This window comes from Bos taurus, chromosome 29 (assembly GCF_002263795.3).
Source record: "Bos taurus isolate L1 Dominette 01449 registration number 42190680 breed Hereford chromosome 29, ARS-UCD2.0, whole genome shotgun sequence".
Taxonomy (NCBI): domain Eukaryota; kingdom Metazoa; phylum Chordata; class Mammalia; order Artiodactyla; family Bovidae; genus Bos; species Bos taurus.
In genome coordinates this window covers 22,470,686-22,487,705 of record NC_037356.1, presented here as the reverse complement: position 1 = coordinate 22,487,705, position 17,020 = coordinate 22,470,686, and the positions used below count along the sequence as shown (strand labels likewise).

General features: G+C 34.9%; 1 protein-coding gene across 2 annotated transcripts in view; it reads left to right on the top strand.

Annotated features, from left to right (window-relative positions):
- SLC17A6 (solute carrier family 17 member 6) overlaps positions 1-16,708 on the top strand; it is a 41,415-nt gene extending 24,707 nt beyond the window's left edge. Inside the window, exons 6-13 of one of the 2 annotated variants that reach the window (XM_024986943.2) lie at positions 323-410; positions 922-1,008; positions 4,641-4,783; positions 8,638-8,787; positions 12,389-12,521; positions 12,921-13,031; positions 13,661-13,788; positions 14,564-16,708. In XM_024986943.2, the coding sequence (XP_024842711.1) occupies positions 323-410; positions 922-1,008; positions 4,641-4,783; positions 8,638-8,787; positions 12,389-12,521; positions 12,921-13,031; positions 13,661-13,788; positions 14,564-14,899 (1,176 nt within the window). In that variant the 3' untranslated portion in view covers positions 14,900-16,708. The remainder of the gene's footprint in view (positions 1-322; positions 411-921; positions 1,009-4,640; positions 4,784-8,637; positions 8,788-12,388; positions 12,522-12,920; positions 13,032-13,660; positions 13,789-14,563) is intronic. The other variant, NM_001103110.1, reaches the window with a different exon arrangement.
- The last annotated feature ends 312 nt before the right edge of the window (positions 16,709-17,020 follow it).

Below are 17,020 nucleotides of genomic sequence, written 5' to 3'. Positions count from 1 at the left end.
AAATTGTTCAGAATTGCAGATGAACTGAATAATAGAGGATCTTTTCTTTAGCCTTAATCAGAAGAAAGCTGAGGTTAGAAGGAAGTCTTAAAGGGCGGGAATAATTTGAACATGTGACTAAAAAGAGGTCATGTCTTACCTGGTCTGGGCTGAAAGTTTTTAAAATGGAATTTTATGGAATCAGCAAAGAAAGGCCCTCACACGGCAACTGGGGACCCTGTGCCCATTCTAAGAAAACAGCATCACATCAGAGAAGTGAATGTGCTTATTTTCCTATGATCCAAGATTCTAAACAGTGCTGATATATTTCTTTCCATCACAGGGTGTCACCTACCCAGCATGTCATGGGATATGGAGCAAATGGGCTCCCCCTTTAGAGAGGAGTCGATTGGCAACCACCTCCTTTTGTGGTGAGTATTATGTGCAGATACAGTTATGTGCATAAAAGCTTAGGAACAACTTTTGTAAGAATTGAAAGTTGCTAAAACTCATCTGTAAGACCATTTGAGGTGTGTCTGTATGTGTACATGAGGAAAGGTTTTTGACCCACGATCTCAATTTCTTTAATTATTACTAGTCTACTCAAATCTTCTACTCCCTCTTACATTTTGTATTTTTCTGGGAGTTTATTCATTTCTTCTGGATTTTCAAATATATTCATTAATTATTTTTATTATAGTTTTTTGAATTTGTTTTTTATTATAGTTGTACTACTTTTATATCTCTGACTTGGGTGTGTAGGTTATATTCACTTGTGTAGTCTTGTACTCCTGGATATGTGTTTGAAGTATGTGGATGAGAGTGCATATACATCCAAGTGTGCAAGGATGTGTTTGTAAGATCCAGTCAAGGAAAATGAGATGAAGTCAAGAGTTTCTATTGATTTCACTTACTTTTCTCTCATTTTCTCTTCTACTTTAGGTTCCTATGCTGGAGCTGTGATTGCAATGCCTTTAGCTGGCATTCTTGTGCAGTATACTGGCTGGTCTTCCGTATTCTATGTCTATGGTATGTTGCATTTCTGTATAATAGAATTAAAAGAAATGTGCATAAACTAAAGCCGTATGATAGATCAATGAATATACTTCTGTGTTTACTCACTATTGTTTTTTCATTGATTCTTTTCTTTATACTCTAAGATCAAGGCCAATATTCTATATCTGCGATTTTCTCTGTAATATTATTATTTTTAAAAGAAATCACATTGCAGATGAAAACTTTGTAATGTACAGTATGCGTTGCCCTTGATTATGAAAAATTTAATTTAGCTCTTGATTCAAAGCTGATTAAAAGGAAGAAGCTAGGCAGCACCAACTTCTCTTTTTGATTCTTACTTTCTTGGTCATTTCCCTGATTCTATTTCCTTGAGACTCAATGGGATAGGAAGCTTAAAGGCCATGTTAGTGTTAATGCAAACATTCGATCTTGTGATGAAATATTAGCAGTTGCTGCAGGGGCAGTACAGTTTAGTCCACATTTCCCCAGGATTAAAGAAGATTAAGCCCCCAAGTGGAAATAAAAATGACAGGAAGCCCAAAGTCCAAACTCCCTTTCTATTCACTTTCTAACCAGAATATGGAATCTTACTTCTTGAAAGTATCCCATAGTCTTTTGCTAAGATACACTTTTTTAATAAAGAGAAAAGAAGAAAGATAAGAGATCTGGATTCCAACTGATGTTGTCACTAATTAATACCAGTTTTGGACATGGGCAGGAGAATATGAAAGATTAATGAAGTCATGTGGGAGAACAGAACAGAATTTGGCTGCTTCCAAATGTGCTATGATCCATTTTCATTTTGAAATGTTCTCATCAAAACAAATTCTTATATTTATAGAATGTAAATAGTGGAGGATCTTATCCTGGTTTAAAAGCCATGGTTGGGTTTTGGATTCATGAATACCCTAAATGGTGAGCTATATATGCAGTTGAACATATTTTTGTTTTCTAGGGAAATTTTTTTAACAGATTTTAATCCATAGCTTTTGTTTGATTTTATTTTAAAGCCCATAATTCAAAGATATTTAAAGCACTTACTTACAAGGTATATAGTAAATTTGGTGTGCTGCTGCTGCTAAGTTGCTTCAGTCATGTTCGACTCTGTGTGACCCCGTAAACTGCAGCCCACCAGGCTCCCCCATCCCTAGGATTCTCCAGGCAAGAACACTGGAGTGGGTTGCCATTTCCTTCTCCAACGCATGAAAGTGAAAAGTGAAAGCGAAGTCACTCAGTCATGTCTGTCTCTTCGCTACCCCATGGACTGCAGCCTACCAGACTCCTCCACCCATGGGATTTTCCAGGCAAGAACACTGGAGTGGGTTGCCATTGCCTTCTCCGAAAGTTGGTATGGCCATCCCTTAAATTCTCTGATTTGTGCCTTAGTCCATTATTTAATTGAAGATGTGATGTGACTTTAAGAATATGAATTTTCCACAAAGGACCCAAGAGAAACCTACCTTGTTATTTCAAGCTATATCCCATTTCATACTTATCATTGAATGGCTTCCCAGGTGGCACTGTGGTAAAGAACCCGCCTGTTAATGCAGGAGACATTAGAGATGCCGATTCAATCCCTGAGTCAGGAAGATCCTCTGCAGGAGGGCATGGCAACCCACTCCAGCATTCTTGCCTGGAGAATCCCATGGACAGCGGAGCCTGGTGGGCTACAGTCCATAGCATTGCAGAGTCGTATACAATGACTGAAGTGACTTAACACACATGCACAATCTGAAAATATCATAATAATAGTACTTGCTTACTTGCTGTATATGACAAAAGCTTGGTCTTTGAGCCACATGTTATTCTTTTTTTTTTTAATTAATGAGATAAGACCCATATGGCAGCTTAAGTTTTAAAAAGATAACGCATATACAGCAATTAGCTGAGTGTCTAGCACTTCAGATGTATTCAGTTAGTGGAAATTATAATTATTACTCAATTACAAGAGTTCTCATTTATTGAGTACTTATCTTGTGCCATCCACTATGCTAGTTTCTTTATGTATTGCCTTATTTAACTTCTGTTTGCAAAAATCTTATTAAAAAATGAATTATCTCATTTGGTAGTAGAGATTTTCAGAGATTTAGTTACTGATTAGAAGATGTAGCTAATGAGTGACACAGCCGCAATTTGAATATGGGAGAACCATATTCCACAACCACTACACTCTACCAAGCTGTCACACACCATCTGATTCCAAATTGTGTTTGCTATCATATTCAGTAATTAAAAGGGCACAGTACATCAGAAGTTATGATATTAAGAAGCACTTAGAGACTGACTAGCCCCCCACCCCCCCAAAAAAAAATATATATATAGTATTATAGTGATCAGAGATTAGATTGTTACCCAAGGGAGAAATACAACAGTATGAGGAAAAAATGAAATGACCAGTTGATGAGAATCAGGATACATTATGTGATTTTTTTCTGTTATTGATGCTTCAGATTTATATTGCACAATAAGGGCATATTTTAGTGGTGAAAGTGCTGAATAAAGGGATGAAATAGAGCTTGCAGTAGCATGGTTATTATATTGGAATTTATAACTTTCATCTGTCCAAACAATGATCAATAGGCATATGCTGTGGTATACAGTCACATAAACTGTTAAATATTACCACATTAATTATAGAAGCTCATGTTTCATGTACAGTATCTATTCAGGCTAAAATATTCTTCAGAAAATTGAAAGTGAAAGTCGCTCAGTTGTGTCCAACTCTTTGCGACCCCATGGACTAGTCCGTGGACTTCTCCAGGCCAGAATACTGGAGTGAGTAGCCTTTCCCTTCTCCAGGGGATCTTCCCAACCCAAGGATCAAACCCAGGTCTGCCACATGGCCAGCGGATTCTTTACCAGCTGAATCACAAGGGAAGCCCACCAATACTGGAGTGGGTAGCCTATCCCTTCTCCAGGGAATCTTCCCAACCCAGGAACTGAACTGGGGTCTCCTGCATTGCAGGCCAATTCCTTACCAACTGAGCTATGAGAGAAGCCCAAGAATATTCTTTTGGATTTTATTTAATAGTCTGTTTACTAGAGCTGGGAATTGCATGGACAGAGGAGCCTAGTGGGCTATCATCTATGGGGCTGCAAAGAGTCGGACACGACTGAGCGACTAACACACGCACATTATTAGATCTGCACATGCTAACAGGAGAGGGGAAAAAGTATTTCTTTCCCCTGGAAATGCAGACCACTACCCATGTTAAAGACAGACACAAATAAAAGGATTTACTTCCAGCGAAATTTTTTGAGGACAGGAGTGTTTTCTTGTTTATCATATTTCTCTCATTCAGCAGAGTACCTGGAAAAGTAACTGTTCAGTAAATATTTGTTGAATGTATGAACATGTTCCAAACTATACCATTCAATATTTATTGTGAGTTTCCTGTGTTTCAGCATTGTTTAACAGTGACAAAGATTAAATTACAGCACCAGTCTTCAGATTGCATGAAGTCTAGTGATAAAAGACAAGTAGAGATGGCTAGGTTCATTTGGAGAAGCATAAGCTCAAATTCACATTTTATAATCCTGTTACAAGATTACTGTAATTTTATCCCAGCTACTGACTGTTAAATGGAAATAGTTAGGTGAGTATGCCTTTCCTTGACTTCCTCCTTTTGAACTCTTACTTTCAGGAAGCTTTGGAATGATCTGGTACATGTTTTGGCTTTTGGTGTCCTACGAGAGTCCTGCAAAGCATCCTACTATTACAGATGAAGAACGTAGGTACATAGAAGAAAGCATTGGAGAGAGTGCAAATCTTTTAGGTGCAATGGAAGTAAGAACTTTATTATGGTGTATATTCCTATTCTTGTTCTCCATCTCACCTCTCTTCGACCAAGCAGACTGTTTTATGTGTCCTTATTCAGCAAAACTAATTTAGTATCAGTCATGATTGCTTTTTTTTTTTTTAACTCCATGTGTATTCCCTGACTTAGAAATGATTGCTCCTTCTTCCATCTATGATTTCTTTTTTTCTTTAACTTTTCTTAAGCACCTTCAAATTTTAACTGGATTATAGCTATAATACTGGAGCTGTAAACTTCAGTAAATTTTTTAAAATAGCTCAACATAGCTAATTGAAACAAAATTCAACTAGTATTTGTTAAATTTAGATTACAGGAAATGTCAAATCACCTAACACAGTCATGAAAGGAGATATTTTTATTCACTGAATATTCTAAATCTAAGTTTTATACATGTGTATTTCTACATAATTTAGTAAATACTAAAACATTAGTATGCCAACCATAGGTAGCTAATCTGAAAAATATTCTTTATATAACATAACCCTTTTATTGATAAAATATTACCATTTTATTTGAAGATAAAGTGTTATAATATTGTAAAGGCTTTTCTGATTATAATTTAGTTTCTTGGGCAGGATTTGCTGATAGAGAAAGAAATGCAGTTCTATATCAGTAATACAAATATTTTAGTACACATATTAATACATCATAAATAGCAACTAATGAATACCCATCTGATGCTATAAAAATAAAATAAAACCCTTAAGCAAAAATATTGTAGACAGTCTCAGTAATTCAGGACCTAATCAACTCAATTTCTTTATGCTAGGAGTTGAAAGTTACTGTGCATAACCAAGGACTCTTATGCATTATGCTTCCCCCCAACTTCAGTTGTATTTGATTTCAGCTCTGATTCTCTGCTTCATTTGTTAGGGAAGGCCTGTCCTTGGCATCTCATTCTAGGAAAAAAGGTCTGTCACTCATTGTTGCTGAGGGCATCTTGGTCTTTAATGAATAAGAAAATGCCATATTGGGTAACATTCAAAATTAAGCCGGTTCTTTAAAAAAAAAATCTTACATTGTAGTTGTTCCATTAGCTAAATAGTCTGGCATTAGAAGGCACCCCTTCCTGTTTTCTTCTGTAAATAGACTGATAATTTTTTTTCTGATGGTAGCTACTCAAGAAACAAGTGATGGTGTGGAGGCGGGTTCATACTTAGCTTCCTGTTCTAGTCCAAAATACTCTGATTAGCTTATATCATCATTGATAAAATATGCTTCTTCTATTTACCAGTTCTTGAGAGATTGTGTGGTGTTGAAGTGAGGTATATATTTTTTAAAACAGCAAGAAATTTAGTCTAAGTGAAAACCAATTTCTGGAAATGACTCAAAAGAGAGTAATCGGTAGATTGATAAAACAGTATAGGTAAGCTCAAACTCTCCATTTCTTAGACTTTACTATTTTTCCAAACACAGTATTTTACTTCTTACTGATTTTTCTTTTTTTTTTTTACTTTCCTGAAGTAAATTTAAAAATGAGATCAAGTGGGAATAGAACTTGTATTTTAGTTATTTTGAACTTTTTATTGTGATCAAGTTCAACATATAACAGAAAGAATAAGTAACAGGAATATCTATATATCCACTGCATAGAAACAAAAGTTTTTAACATCTTGCCTTATTTATTTCACTTTTTCTTTTTGTTGAGCAATTTTAAAGTAAATGAGATGTCATAATACTTTACCCACAAATACATGCTTCTCTAGAAAAATAATATTCTCCTTTATAATCTAAGTACTATCATCATACCTAACACAACTAAAAGTAATTCTCTAACATTATCCAATACTAGATCATATTGAAATTTCAGATGCCCAGTTCAATCCTAATATCTAATCAGTATTCATGTCTTTTGTAGCCATTGTTTGTGAAGTTTAGATCAAATTAAGGATCATATATTGTAGTTTATTCTTATGTCTTTTAAATCTGTTCATTTTCTCTACAAAATGATTAAATATGCAAACAGAAAAATGTACAAATATAAGCAAATAGCTTGCTGAATTTTTACAAACTAAACACACCTATGAAGCAAACAACCAGTTCAGTAAATAGAATATTATCAAAATATCATAAGTCCCCCTACAGCCACCAATAGTTTTTAAGAGAGATGACTAGACACTTTCTCATACATTTGATGAAGTGCTTTGTGGCCTGAAGAAAAAGTACTTAATGAAGATGATCCTGATATAAATTGAAAACAACACCTTCTCTGCAAGAAAAATATTTTCTTCTTAAAATCTTCTGAAGTTATTACTTATTAAAATACAATGCTATAATAGACATTCCTGTATTTGGTCATTTTTATTATCTTTGAAATAAGTATATTCATCTGGCACCATTTTTCTAGAACTTGTCAGGAAAAAATTCTTTTAAATTTGCACTTTTTGAATCCATCTATGATGGTGTCACTAGAAACTTTTACCTAAAGCAAAAATACTCACTATTTATTGTTAGGACAGGTTTTTGTTTTTTGATTTGTTCCCTGTGATCACCACAATGTATCTTCCTACTATATCACTTTAAAGTGATCTGTAAAAAGTTTGATTAGATTCACAACCACTGCTAGTAATTATGAGGCTCTACACCCAGCAATCATGACTAAATCTTGTAAAAAACTGTTTGCCACCTCTTTTACTAACTTATTAGGTTGAGAATCCAAGATAGGGCTTCCCTAGTCGCTCAGAGGGAAAGAATTCACCTTCCAGTGCAGGAGACACGGATTCCATCCCTCATCCGGGAAGATCCTGCGTGCTGGGGAGCAGCTAAGCTCCTCCTCCTCCCCAAGAGAAGCTGTCTCAATGAGAAGCCCGTGCACTGCAACTAGGGAGTAAGCCCTACTTGTCACAACTAGAGAAAAGCCTGCACAACAATGAAGACCCAACACAGCCTAAATAAACAAATAGTATTAAAATAAATAAAGCCTAAATAAATAAATAATACTAAAAAAAATCCCAAAACTAGTGATAAACATTTATATTAGGCTATTGCCCCTTCACCAAAGAGTATTTCTGTGTTCAAAATAAAGAATTGAGAAAGTGTTTGGAACTATGAGAGATTTTTTAAGGTCTAAAAAATGTTAGTCTTGAGGGAAGATAATTGCTTTGTATTTGGGCATACACAGCATCTTTAAATATACCAGGTATAATTTTTTAATGAGTGTCATAAGCAAAGCTAATCATATTTAAGTTAATTTTTAATGTCTTGAATATCTTAAATAGCTAGTTATGGTGTGCTGGGTGGCCAAATGCTTAACCCAGATGTATACCATGTGAATTTTAAAGACTCTTGCACTCCAGTGTCACAGAATTTATACTGATATCCACTGGCTACCAAGAGAATTTGTAGTTAGGTAATGTTGTTATTAACTTTTGATGGGGTCTAGAATACTGCACATTTTTCTTATTTTTCTTTTCCTAACTGCGTTGAATTTTCAACATTTTATATAAAATATGTCAGATAACAAGGTCATTGATTTGGCAGTGAGTTTCAGCTGAGGCCTGATCTATCACTGCCAAAACAAAACAAAAATCTTGGAAACTAGGATCTATGCATTTGGAATTACTTTTTGAGGAAAACAGAATCTTATCTATTTCTAAAACTGAAACAATTTAATCAGGACAGCCATATCTTCTTTTCTTCTTCCAACAATTATTTATGCCGCTAAGGTTAACTGGACTGGTGCAATTAACAACTCACTACCTCCTGCCTATCTCCTACTCATGCTTCAGCATACACATCCTAAAAATGCAAAAGTATCTATGATTCTCATTTAAGTTAGGAAATATTTAAAATGATCCGAATGGCTCTTTTTTTGGAATTTCAGAAATTCAAGACTCCATGGAGAAAATTTTTTACATCTATGCCAGTCTATGCAATAATTGTTGCAAACTTCTGCAGAAGCTGGACTTTTTATTTATTGCTTATTAGTCAGCCAGCATATTTTGAGGAAGTCTTTGGATTTGAAATCAGCAAGGTATGTAAAAATTATCCTTCTTTAAAAAGAGCGTTACTTTTGTACTTTAGTGACTATTAAGTTTCTTTGCCAATATTTTATCTCCTAAATTTTATCTTGAAAATTAGAATTACAAATGAATAGAACAGTCTTTTGGACTCTGTGGGAGAGGGAGAGGGTGGGATGATTTGGGAGAATGGCATTGAAACATGTATAATATCATATATGAAACGAGTCGCCAGTCCAGGTTCGATGCACGATACTGGATGCTTGGGGCTGGTGCACTGGGACGACCCAGAGGGGTGGTATGGGGAGGGAGGAGGGAGGAGGGTTCAGGATGGGGAACACATGTATACCTGTGGCGGATTCATTTTGATATATGGCAAAACCAACACAATATTGTAAAGTTAAAAAATAAAATGAAAAAACAAAACAAAACAAATTAATTCTAGTAAACAAAGACTAAGTTAGGCATCTGAGTGCCTGTTACATTTAAATGCCTGCTAAAAACTGTTGCTGGGATATAAACAAAACAGACCTAGTCTTTGCCCTCAGAGAGTTTACCTCTTGGTTGGGACGGGCAACAACATAGCCTTTTTTCTTGTAAACAAGTATAATTCCCTTTAAGTTTCAGGTCAAAGGCAATACATCAGTGAACAAAAAAATATTTCATTTAAATGAAATTGTATTTATATAATTATCAATCTAACTCTGCTTCGACACCCTCAGAAATCTGTCTGGCTAAAAGATTTGAGGATAGCAAAAATATCTGAAAACATTCTTGTATCTTATTTATCCAGTTTAATCATTTGGCAAGCATTTATATGTGAAGATTTATGTGTTATATTGAGAAATAAAAATGTGGTTCCTCAAGTGTTCACAGCTTGGTGGTGTAGACAAAAATAAAACATTTCCAGCTACAGCACAGCATGCTCAATGCTACATTTATTTGTAGGTATGAAAATGTAATCATTTTAAGATTCTTGTAAGGATTAAATGAACATAAAATACTACAATATATTGAAATTTACAAGGTCTTCTCATATTCATGAATAACCTGTCCACCAACTGAATAACTATCATCATTTCTATTGAAATGATGGAGAAACAGAAGCTAGGGAAAGTATTTAAATTATCAAAGGCCAAGCTAACAATAAGCGACAGAATTAAGTTTAAGCCCATATCCTTCAATTTATGTTTCAATTCCCTTTACTATGCCATTCAAATTCAGGTAAACCATAATTCATTTAAACATGAAGCAAGTATTTTCTCAATGCCATCTCAGTGACAAGTGCTTTGCTGAATACATTTGTCTGCTTTGGCCATGGACTTGCCATTTCTCTTCATGTCATTACATAAGTCCAGCTGGGCTTGCTATTCATATTATGCCTCTTTGAATGACTATCTGAGGCCTGAAACTGAAGAAAACCCGAGTTTAGGAGTAGCTATTCTAAGAGCTCTTTTGTAATCCCTGTTTCTAAGGAAACTGCTTCCTCCATGCCTGAGAAGAATGACTGCTTTAGACAGGGCTCTTCTCTTTGGAGCTGATCAAACATTGCAGGGTAGCCTTCGTGAGCTCTGAGAGTGTTATACGTCTCAACAAAGGCTGCTGGAGGTGTGAGTCCATTTTCACAATCTAGGACGAGTATGACACTGAGAGGCTATTAATAAAGTCTAGTCTCATCGGGGAGAGTGAGGGAACCAACTGATGTTAATGAAACTGTGTGGTCATTCTGGCCCTTAGCTCCAATTAACAGAAAGTGCCTGAGTGCACGATATTCTGCAAAACCTAAATGTAATCAGCATCTATGTTGATTAATTCACTTATTATATTTTAATTAAAATTTTGATAAATTCTACACATACAAATCGGCCTGAAGATTTTGATTATACTGGTTTAAAAAAATTACTGACTTATCTAAAGTATGTGAAAAGGAGATGATGGAGGCAATAAAATATGAGATTTGGATCCAGGCTGACATGGTCCTAAATCTAAGCTCCGCAAGAGAGTATTAATACATAACTTTGGTCCTGTTCTTGAATAATTGTGTCCTCGGTTTTCACCACAGTGCATTAAGTAGAGTTCCCTGTGCTATACAGTAACACAATATTGTAAAGCAACTATACCCCAATAAAAATTAACTTTAAAAAAAGACCATGCTTCAAAAGTGCAGGAAAATTTAAGTGAACTAAAGTATTTATACAGGGGATTGTTTTAATCAACCTTAGTTAAACTGAGTATCCTACAGATAAAACCACAAGTGCAATGACTTTTTCATATGTGTATATACACACACACACACACACACACACATACAGAGTCTCAGCCTATACTCATATATAAATCTTCTCAACCTCTTGAGAATGGCATAATCTTTTTAAGTCATAGTTTCTTCATCATTGCAATGAAGATAATAATATTAAAAGTTTCTGTCTGGAGTGAAAGAAAGAATAAAATTGCTTGGATATTTAAGCTATTTAGAGTCATTTAGTATCTCAGTTGGAGAAGGAAATGGCAACCCACTCCAGTATTCTTGCCTGGAAAATCCCATGGACAGAGAAGCCTGGTAGGCTGCAGTCCATGGGGTCGCACAGAGTCGGACACAACTGAAGCGACTTGGCAGCAGCAGCAGCAGCAGTATCTCAATTAGTCATTAATCATTCCAAGTCCATGGTCGTGATACCACAGTATACAGCATTGTAAAATAAAACAGAATCTTTTCTTAATCCTTCAGTAATCTAGTTTGGAAGGACACATCTATACAAATAATGAACATTTATCTAATATTTACTATTTTCTAGGAATTGTTCTTCAAAGTATGCTTAGTAAAAATCTTCCTTATATATTGATGTGTATGAAATTTACTAAGTCCATATGTGTGGTAATACACAATTAAAATATATTTTATTCACAATTTCTGCCTCTGTGATGCCCAGAGGACAGTGTTTTACACATAATTGTTGATCAAAAAAATGTATGTTGAATTGATGCTGGCAGGTTAGGTTTTAAATTGGGCCATTTAGTATGAAATTAGTTCAGAAACTAAGTATGCTATGTGACAGTGTAACCAAATATTGCTATTTGACATGGAAAATGCCTAAAACTGAGAATTGATCTGTATTTTCTGAGCTCTTAATCTATAGAAACTAAACATAAGATATATTTAACATGCAATTAAGGTTTTATCTTTATTATGAATTAAAAACAAATTTTAAAATAGTCTCTTCAAGGTTTGTCAAACGTACTTCTCTTCTCTCTGATTTTGTCTCTCTTTCTCTTTTCCTCTGTTGCTAATGATGAATTTCTACAAACATATTTAAGACTATAAAATAGGCACATAAATGTGAATCATTCTGTGATAAAATTCAGGATAGTTTACTCAGAAACTCAAGATTTACTGACACATAGCAGAAAAGAAGTGTTATCGTCTAGAAGAGAAACAAGAATCAAAGCAAATGTGCTTAGCTTTTCTCATTTATTCTCTGGAAGTTATTGCTTACTCTGAGAATGAGTAAGTGGTCATTTACAGACAGTACTCTTTCCTTCCTTTGTCCATAAAGAGCTTACAAGACCATTAAATTGCCCACATTGCTTATTCCTCTCCTTTTCGTTTCTCATCAGGTTGGCATGCTATCTGCTGTGCCACACTTAGTAATGACAATTATTGTACCTATTGGAGGGCAGATTGCAGATTTTCTAAGAAGCAAACAAATTCTTTCAACTACTACAGTAAGGAAGATCATGAATTGTGGTGGTAAGTATGCTAAGAACACGTTTTTACTTCACAAAGTTCAAATCGACATGATTCAGCTTTTCTTATGCATATCACATATGCTATTAAATTTGTACCTTTAATGTTCATTCAGAATCATTCTCCCATCTTCAAATATTTATAACTTCTAGTTTTAGATAATTGCGTAACTGACTTGACCCTTCCCACTATTGAAACTTAAGGTTGTTTTTGTTGTTTTTCTTAAAACACAAAGAAGGCTTCAGTAACTTCTGTGAATAAATGACTGTTATTATTATTTTGAAGATAGAATCCCTGAAGTGTTTTTCTAGGTCAAATAAGTGTGATCATTTTTAATAGTTTTGACTCACAGGAAACATTGACATAAATTTCTGAAGTATTTTCATGTGTCTGTTTCTGAAGGTTTTGGCATGGAGGCCACGCTGCTTCTGGTTGTTGGTTATTCTCACACTAGAGGGGTCGCAATCTCATTCTTGGTACTTGCCGTGGGATTCAGTGGATTTGCTATTTCTGGTAAGATACTTTTAAAAAAATATATACTTGTAACATTCTGATTTTAAAGAAATTTATATTCTACTTTCCTCTAACATTTTGACTGTTGATAAAGTTTACTCAACATATTTCCACTAGAAAATAACAACGATGAAAGTAGCTCAGACGGTAAAGCATCTGCCTGCAATGCAGGAGACCTGGGTTTGATCCCTGGGTTGGGAAGATCCCCTGGAGAAGGAAATGGCAACCCAATCCAGTATTCTTGCCTGGAAAATCCCATGGACAGAGCAGCCTGGTGGGCTATCGTCTATGGGGTCGCAAAGACTTGGACATGACTGAGTGACTAACACATTGGTGTTTGTTACTATTCACTACTTACTTACCCCTGATTATCCCCTCTTTTTTTTTTTTTTAATGAGCATCTCCTCTTCTCTATGGAGTAAATATCACATGTTAAGTATTGGATAACAAATCATACCTCTTTCTATTCTCATTATATCTCTGAGCTAAATTATCAAAAATAGTTAAGCACATGCTATGAACCTGGTGTCTTTTAAGGAGGTTGGTGAGGGTGGTGGAGAAAATTCTGTAGTCACCTACTTCTGTAAGGTTTGGGATTCTCTGAGTCACACCTTCTGTGTGTATTTCAGGCTTCAATGTCAACCACTTGGATATTGCTCCAAGATATGCCAGTATCTTAATGGGCATTTCGAATGGTGTTGGCACATTGTCAGGAATGGTTTGCCCTATTATTGTTGGTGCAATGACAAAGAATAAGGTAAGACAGAGCAAGAGATGTTCATTTGTAGAATACTCTCTCTCATGATTAGGAAAAGCATCTGTATGTTCTCTGTGGCATTCTGCTTGTGGTCCAGTCACCACATCTCTGAGTAGGGGAGATAACTGAGGCTCAGAAGAAAATCTCTTTCCAAACTCTGAGGGAGCCTGCTTCTCCAGCCGATAAAGGTTATACTTTCAACACCTTCTAATACTTCTAGTATCCCTGGTGTGGCAAAACAACAACATCCTAGCTCATTTGAACAGACAAATGGAAATCTTCACAGCTTTATTTGTTAACATCAATTTAGACTTCTCTGTAGTAATTGATGGACGAATATTGCTATCAGTATTTGTCTTTATAGGTAGAGTTTCTAAATTAGGGCTTCTCTGGTGACAAGAATATTGTTATCAGTATTTATCTTTATAGGTAGACCTTTTAAATTATGGTTTACTAAAAGGAAATAAAAGAAGTGGAAGAAAAAACTAAGTAACTCAACGGAATTTACAGAAAGATTATGAAATTTAAAAAATGAGCAGACCATAGACATCTTTGGAGTTCTATTTCAGAACTTTAGACTAAAAAGTTTTGAATAATGAGAGTCACAGTAATATAGAACATTTCACTGACAGTGTTTGTTAACTAGACACAGAACAAGGATTTCCCCTGAAGATAGCATTTTAGGAAACACTTAATGGTGGAACTTTCAGAGAAGATGTTAGGCTTTTCAAACCCAGGGAGTTTGTTCTCACAATGCCGCTTTTTGTCACCGCAGTCACGTGAAGAGTGGCAGTATGTCTTCCTGATCGCTGCCCTAGTCCACTATGGTGGAGTTATATTTTATGCAATATTTGCCTCAGGAGAGAAGCAGCCCTGGGCAGACCCTGAGGAAACAAGTGAAGAGAAATGTGGATTTATCCATGAAGATGAGCTCGATGAAGAAACAGGGGACATTACTCAAAATTATATAAATTATGGTACCACTAAGTCTTACGGTGCCACAACACAGGCCAATGGAGGTTGGCCCAATGGTTGGGAAAAGAAAGAGGAATTTGTACAAGAAGAAGTACAAAACTCATACAACTATAAGGACCGAGATGATTATTCATAACAAAGTTAATTGCTGGATTTATTTTTAGTGTTTGTGATTAAATTAATTGTGATTGCACAAAAATTTTACAAGATGTGGTGTAAACATGTACACATATCAACCAGGCAAGTCTTGTTGTAAAAATGAAATCAAAACAAACTCATAAAGTTACCATCAAGTGCAATGTATAGAAGTTGTGAAACTCCATCATTTCCATTCAAGTCATCCATTCTTGCATTTGTGATTTAAAGGTTGACTGGTCAAAATTGTAGAAGTAAGTAGTTATTCATTAGATTCATATGAGTTAAAACTCATCACCACTTACTAAAGCACAACTAAAACAGTTGGCACATCCCATCCTACAAAGGTTAGGAAGCCAAAGCTACTTGATCATGCAAAATGCACTTACGTATTTGTTACACCGTATTGCAAGATATCGTGCAGAAGTCCTGTTAAAAAAAGGTGAAGTTGTCATGTTGGCTGCATCGGGTGTTGGCAACATTTATTGAGTATAAATCATAGAGTTGAGATATCTCTCATGTAGAGAAGAATGTTGTGGGCTAGCAACTAGCAAGGTGTACTAAATAATTATTGTTATTACACAATGTAGACTATTTTGTTGATTCTCAAGAGGAATATCTTGCAGTGTTTTATATGAAATGCTTGGGCACAAACACTTTTATCTGTGAAAAGGAAGTTGTAGAGTGAGGGGTATGCTTCATGTTCTTCCATTCATTTACCTAACAGTATAAAACACTTCACACTTCAATAAAATCTGACTTTTCATGTAGCATATCACATAACTTTTTTGCAAAAATATTAAAAATAAATAGACTTCAATGTATTTTTTATTACAACTTTGTACTGGTTGTAACTTGCATTAGGAAAAAAAAAAAAGATGCATACACCATAAAGAATCTAATAAGAAATTTACTATGGAGATATAGCCCTTAAAATGCAATATTAACAGCAAAAGAAATAGACATGATAGAGGTATCTTTGTTCCTTACTGATTAAACATATATGAAACTTGTGCCACAGAGCTATATATAATATGAAAAGGTAAACTTAATAGAGATATTATAAGTAGATGATTTTATTATTTAAATTCCCACTAAAATATTTGTCTTAAATATATAGGACAATAAATTATATTAAAACTATATCTATATATATCTGTATATCTTATACATATCCATACACATATACATAATAAACGGTCTTCACAAGAAACCAAAAATAGCATACACCTAATGTTGGGTTAGGGGACTGCAATTTCTACTTTCATAGAGTCATAGAATTTTAGATGGGGCAGAGGCATTTTGCTTGTCATTTCTTAATATAACTCAACAGAAATTGCAACATTTGTGTACCGAGCAATAAGTGCAATGCATAAAATTTCCTGTCTGTATATTTATCTTCATTTTGCTTCTGGTAGCTGTTCGGGTGGTTGGAATGATTTTCTTCCTTTAAAAAGTTAACATCAGACCTCTTTATGATGTTTGAAAATGACAATGATACATTTCCCAATTCAACTTAAAATATTATTGGTGTGTTTGTCTGTTCTGGATATTTGATCTGCTCATTGTATTGTGCTAGTGACTGGAGGCCCTGCTACTGCAAATATAAAACATAAAGTTTGTTTTAAAAACGCAAACCATTCTTGACCTTAAGATAATAAAAATATCTTTTGCTTTGTGTCTCAAAGTGATGTAATGTGATCATCGCTTTTACTGTGTTGAATGAAAAGATATGGACTATCATTTTGTTGCTGCAAAAAAAAAAAAAAGTGTTAATAAAATGCTCTATTTATCCTTTTGCACAAAAACAGTACATTAATTTGGGGTCATTTTTTTGTTGTTGTAGCTTAACTTTGTACAGTTTAGCCTGCGTACACCCCAATGAAGTCAAATGTAGGGTCAGGAAAATTAGCCTTTTCAGCCACTTGAGATTTAATGGAAGTATATGGCATTCTTTAGATTGTGTGGGATGTGATTCTGCAAAAAGAGTTTTATATCAAGAAATAGGTCTCTAAGTCAAATTCTATCTTTCAATGCCTGGTTTCTCATCACTAGTGCTAAGCTTTAAAACATTAGGAAAAAAACTCAAAACTTGTTGGGTCAATGATACTACTGAATTTTC